Below are 6,000 nucleotides of genomic sequence, written 5' to 3'. Positions count from 1 at the left end.
AGCGTGGTTTCGTAGGTATACATGCATACCGGGACCATTTTGGATGTCAACTTTCTTTTTACTGGCCCGGCACGGTGGGATGAGCCGATTCGTTAGTTTATGCTGTGACCTACCTGGTGTACCTTGAGATCCGCTCCCGATTTCATTAAAGAACATCTTGGGGGCACATGTATGACGACAGTGTCATTCACATATAAGTCTTGTACATCACATCTGTGATATGAGATGTGTCTTCACTAGGGAAACAGTAAAGTTGCCGAGTGCCACAGGCACTCGGCGAAGACCCAAAAACACTCGGCAAACTGTTTGCCGAGTGTAACACTAGGCATACAGCACACGGCAAATTTTCAGTCGGCAAACAGATGTTTGCTGAGTGTCAAACCTTGTGCACTCGGCAAACGTTTTCCTGACGGCCAAAAACACACTTGGCGACAACAACGGTGACGGTGTCCAAGTTAACGGCAGGTTTGCCGAGTGCCAGATGGCAGACACTCGGCAAACACGTGGAGCTTTGCCGAGTGTCGGCCTTGAGGCACACGGCAAATACGTGGAGCTTTCCATGAAGGGTGTGTGTGGAGCTCACTCGGCAAATACGTGGAGCTTTCCCGAGTGTTAGCGAATACACTCGGCAAAGAACTGACAGGAGGTGGTGCAACTGGCGGGAGGTGGGCGGCGAGGGCCGGCGGGGTTGGCGAGGATTTCCTTTTTTTAATTTTTTAATACCCTTTAGTACCGGTTATTTCAACCGGTACTAAAGGTGCCCCTTTAGTACCGAACTACCAATACCGGTTGTGAAACTGGTAGTAAAGGGGTTTCCCAACCGGTACTAAACGTTGATTCCCCAGTAGTGCATGATCATTTCAAAAAATTGCTTGGTGTCTTGGATGCTAGGGACACTTCCTTAAACTGGGAGAGGGTACAACTATAACGAAGAGATCTACAACACTTGGAGGAGCCTTTCACTATAGAGGAGTTGATGTAGGAATCTACATTGCTTAACCTAACTAAACAGGATCATTGACACCCAAACATGAAATAACTTAAGCGATTAGTCAGAAGCACAACCAGGGCAACATTGTGCAATGACCCAGCCATTAGAGTTGGGGACGAAGCTGGGGATGCAGTCGCCATAGTTGTACCAGCTCGGTGGAGATCGCGTCCTCCTTTTGGCCTCCACCTTGACTGGCCAGGGACTGCGAGAGTAGAACGGCGGCACCTTCAGATGGCTTCAGCGCTGCTGGGATCGGGGTGGCAATGTTAGGGGGCGTGCGTGGTTTTTGACGTTCGTTGGTCAGCTCAAAAAACCAGCCGGGTCCCCCCTTTTTAATGTGGCGCTGGGCGATCTGGGACCGCAACCACGAATTGGTTGCGCCTCCGATCAAGGCACGAGGTGGCACATCATGATTTCGAGTCCTGGGGCGTTTTCCTTCTCCCCTCCTTTTTCTCGACCTTTTTGACCACCTCTGAAATTTAACAGTTGAAGGATGTAGTAATGAATATGCAATCTGAGAAAGCACCAGGCCCAGATAGCTTCATCGGCAGGTTCTTCAAATGCAATTGGGGCACTATAAAAGGAGACCTTATTGAGGCAGTAAACTATTTCTTTGCTCAGCACTTCAACTTGCTAAACACTGCACATATTGTCCTCGTCCCAAAATCGGCTGACTCAAAAAGAGTTTCAGACTATATACCAACTAGCCTAACAAGAAGTGTAGCCAAAATCATCTCAAAGTTGCTCTCCAATAGATTAGCTCTCCATCTAAATGAGGTTGTTTCCAGAAATCAGAGTGCCTTCATAAAGAGGAGAAGTATACATGACAATTTCTTATACACCCAGAATCTTATTCAAGAGCAAGTTGGAGCCTTTTTAGTTTCTTAGGAATCTAATGTCCACCTTTTTTAGATAATGGAAAATGTTCCGGCTTCAAAACCCTCAGAAAGAGGTATCAGTCCGTGATTTTTACAAGCACACTCAGAGTTTAAACCACATTATGTTTAATATAATTAACCAATACACAAGATGAAAGGCCATCCGTGGGATGCGAAAAACAACATGGCTCTAGACTCTAGAAGCTGGCATGCCTCGACAAGCCGCTCCCTTTAGTCGTCAATGTGCTGCAACAGAGCCCAGAACTGAAGTCAATGTGTCCCCATGAAAAGCACCTCCAAAAAAGTTTTTGTCTGCAATTGTTAGACACAATATCATTCCTTGTGAATCAAATTGCCCAACATATAGCAGTGGCTCCTATCAATAACATTTCATTGTGCTTGTGTCACCCCTGCTTAGACCAACTAGTAAACAGATGGTCTGAGTTTACCGGTGGTGGTATACCTAACACAACGTGAATTGCACGCTGTAGAAATTTTGCATAATGACATTCGAAAAACAGATGTTGGATAGTTTCCAACTTACTAAAAAACAGCGAGCTTTACTCCCGTTCCAATTCTTTCTAGCTAAATTATCTTTTGTGAGGATCACTTCCCTTTTAAGATACCACATAAGAAATTTTATCTTGAGAGGAATCTTTATACACCAAATTTTTATCTTGAGAGGAATCTAATGTCTACCTGTGAGTTTGTTGTTCATTTATGTAATATTAAACCATATATAAAATTTGCATGCTTTCCTTCTTATATGAATTAGCAGTGCTCCTGCTTGTCTTTTTAAAAAAAGAATATGGAAACATGCATGGACAGCTGGTGCCGGCCTGCACCATCTTAATCAGCTCAACAATCGCAGCCAATCGGTTTGCGTCACCCTGTTTCGCAAATTGCTGTCCCGGACGCACGAGACGAGACCCCATCAACCTGCTGCCCGGCCGATGACAATCATATGGACTAGAAGACTGGGTCGGTCCGTCACATCAAGTCCACGATGGAGTGACCCCGTCGGTTTGCGGGCGCGCGAATTCTTAATCTTCTCGTTATCCCACCGTGCCGGATGATTAGCGCCTCGCCGGCCGGAGCGCAAGAGTCTCAGTAGTCTCACACAGGACCCGGTCGCAGCTTTATCTCGTCCAGCGCGTCCAATCGCGCCCTGCAGGCCGAGCAGCTCGTGCGTCCAGCACAGAGCTTCCAGACAAACACGCGCTGTGTGCAGCACCATGCAGCCTCACGGCTATATGTTCACGTCCTCCATGCCTCTGCTCTCCCTCTTCACCGGCTCATCTAGTACCTCAATGCAGCTCGCGCATTGATAACTCGACGAGCTTCTCTAGAAGTTCGTGGACTCGTAGTCAAGCAGGCAGCCATGGCAAGGTCCTTCGAGCTCGTCCTGCTTGCTCTTCTTGTTGCAGTAGCAATGGCGTCTCCCCTGGCTCTCGCCTACGACCCGAGCCCTCTCCAGGACTTCTGCGTCGCCGACACCTCTTCTGATGCAGTGTTCGTGAACGGGCACGTGTGCAAGGACCCGTCGCAAGTGACGGCCGGCGACTTCGCCTTCGCCGGCCTCCACGTCGCCGGCGACACGTCCAACGCGTTCGGCTCCAGGGTGACCCTCGTGGACGCGCGCGCGGTCCCGGGCCTCAACTCGCTGGGCGGCGTCTCGATGGCGCGCCTCGACCTGGCCCCGGGCGGGCTCAACCCGCCGCACACGCACCCGCGCGCCGCCGAGGTGCTCACCGTCGTCGAGGGCGAGATGCGCGCGGGCTTCCTCGCCGCCGACGGGACGCTCTTCGCCAGGGTGCTGTCCGTGGGCGACGCGTTCGTGTTCCCCAGGGGGCTCGTACACTTCGAGTTCAACTGCGGCGACCGACCCGCCGTGGGGATCGCCGGCCTCAGCAGCCAGAACCCAGGGCTCGTCCGCGTCGCAGACTCGCTCTTCGGCGCCAACCCCGCCGTCGACGACGACGTGCTCGCCAAGGCGTTCAGGATCGACGCGGCCACCTTGCAGAGGATCAAGGCGCAGTTCGCTACGAAGAAGTAACGGACGAGCTAGTAATTAATTGTCTCCCTGCCTGTATTATTGCATACGTGCTCGTATTTTTTTTCCCATTCTTGTTGTGTGTATTTAATCCCTGCCCTTCGAGGCTTCGAAAATAATTTACTTTTCCCGCTAGAAGTTGCCATCTTCTTTGAAACTTTGTAGTTATAGTTTTATATTTTTTAAAAAATGTTGTCCTCGTTTCTACTGTCTTTTGTGTCGCCGATGCTACACGTATTGTATTTCCATTCATTCCACCAACGCAGTGTGGAATTTTGAGTTTAATCGACGCTCTTCAAAGTTCAAAAACTGGACAGAGTCACAGAGACTGGCATGTCATGTAACCAGCAAACCTCTTGGGCCGGGGCGTGTTCGGGATGGGCCGAGACAATAATCACGCCTAATGGGTATTTTGTAGCATTATTCTTGCGATGACTAGGTAATGGACACGCGCACCTGTAGTTAAAACACCCAAGCATTCTGAATCGTGGCGAGTAAGGCCCTGTTTTCTTCCACTGATTTATTTTTAGCACCCGTCATATCGAATGTTTAGATACTAATTAGGAGTATTAAACGTAGACTATTTACAAAACCCATTACATAAGACGAATCTAAACGGCGAGACGAATCTATTAAGCCTAATTAGTCCATGATTTGACAATGTGTTGCTACAGTAAACATTTGCTAATGATGGATTAATTAGGCTTAATTAGGCTTAATAGATTCGTCTCGCCGTTTAGCCTCCACTTATGTAATGGGTTTTGTAAATAATCTACATTTAATACTCCTAATTAGTATCTAAACATTCGATGTGACACGTGCTAAAAATAAGTCTGTGGAAGAAAATGTCCCCTAAGATCCGAGGATAAGTAAGCACTGGACGACAGCTCACACGACATGTGGATCTCCGCTGTCAGCGGGCGCGCACGCGAATGGGCCCGTTGGTCCTCCCCGTCTGGGCCAGCGTGGCTCGCTCATGTGGCGAGCACCAGCAGGGCCCGAGCACGCGCGGCAGGTCTGGCCCTCCATCATCAGTTCATCCAGTTCTCCCTCCAGACGAGTTGGGAAGGCAGGTGAGCGTGCATGCTAACCGCTCTCGCGCTGGCTCGTCGAGCTCGCAAAGGTTCGGACCAATCAGGCATCAGTGCATCACCAGCCTCGGGGACACAGTGACACATTACACATTGGGCAAAGGTATAATCAAGCCTGCAACCACCGCGTGATGTTGAGATTAGATATCTTATCCGTTTTATTCTCTCGGACCCATCGACCCGTCGTCTTCCAGGATAAGAACAGGACATGGCAATTGACACCGGCGGCTGTTGGGAACACCCACACCACAAGCCTGTGGTTTGCTTGCTCTTGAAAGCCGCCCATCTGCTACCACTGACTGATGATGATGGCTAATTGGGTCGAGATCTTCTGCAGCCGGATGACTGACGATACACGCACCCTTATAAATACATGCACGCAGTTTTATGAACATCTACGAGAGATCGAAAGATTCGCTTAAGGTAGTCATATGTGATTTACCATATGTCATGCATCTTATAATTTATTATACCTTTGCCTAAGAAAAGCTTCTTATTTTTTTTACAAACGCACATATACTAATAATGTGTTGATGGTTAACTTTATTTAAGTGTATAAAAAAAAATTATTGTCATGACGTAGTCCGATTTTGAAAAAAATTAAGTATATTATATTTGTTAATGGAGGGAGCACTAACAAACTACAAATTGTCTAGAATGAACTTGCCCTTGTTTCCGAAAGGAATTTGGAAAAAATGGCTCTATATTAACATAAATGAATAGCAAATCATTTTTAAATAAAAAGAACTCGGCACCGCACGAACAAAAATCCACCTCTAAGCAAATTTCCGAAAGGAATTTCAATTTTTTTTAAATACATGCATACAACCTTAGCTCTATGGACACCTCGAGATATTGAGCCAGCAGGATTTTACTTAAGCAGGATTTTACTTAAGGTTGTCACACATGTCATACATCTTATAATTTATTATACTTTTACCTAAGAAAAGCTCCTTTTTTTACAAACGCACATAATATTAATAGTGT

The 6,000-nt window shown here is 47.6% G+C and overlaps 1 protein-coding gene across 1 annotated transcript; it reads left to right on the top strand.

The window, feature by feature from the left end:
* Window positions 1–3,250: 3,250 nt before the first annotated feature.
* Window positions 3,251–3,950, top strand: LOC101757613 (putative germin-like protein 2-1). The gene has a single exon (XM_004954646.3). The coding sequence runs from the start codon at window positions 3,251–3,253 to the stop codon at window positions 3,923–3,925; it is 675 nt and encodes a 224-aa protein (XP_004954703.3). The 3' UTR covers window positions 3,926–3,950.
* The last annotated feature ends 2,050 nt before the right edge of the window (window positions 3,951–6,000 follow it).

This window comes from Setaria italica, chromosome I, assembly GCF_000263155.2.
Source record: "Setaria italica strain Yugu1 chromosome I, Setaria_italica_v2.0, whole genome shotgun sequence".
NCBI lineage: Eukaryota > Viridiplantae > Streptophyta > Magnoliopsida > Poales > Poaceae > Setaria > Setaria italica.
Note: the sequence above shows the minus strand (reverse complement) of the source record. Positions and strands in the feature narration are given on the sequence as shown.

What these genes read in the sequence shown, in the direction of transcription:
- LOC101757613 (XM_004954646.3), top strand. Translation starts at nt 3,251, where the DNA reads ATGGCAAGGTCCTTCGAGCTCGTCCTGCTTGCTCTTCTTGTTGCAGTA.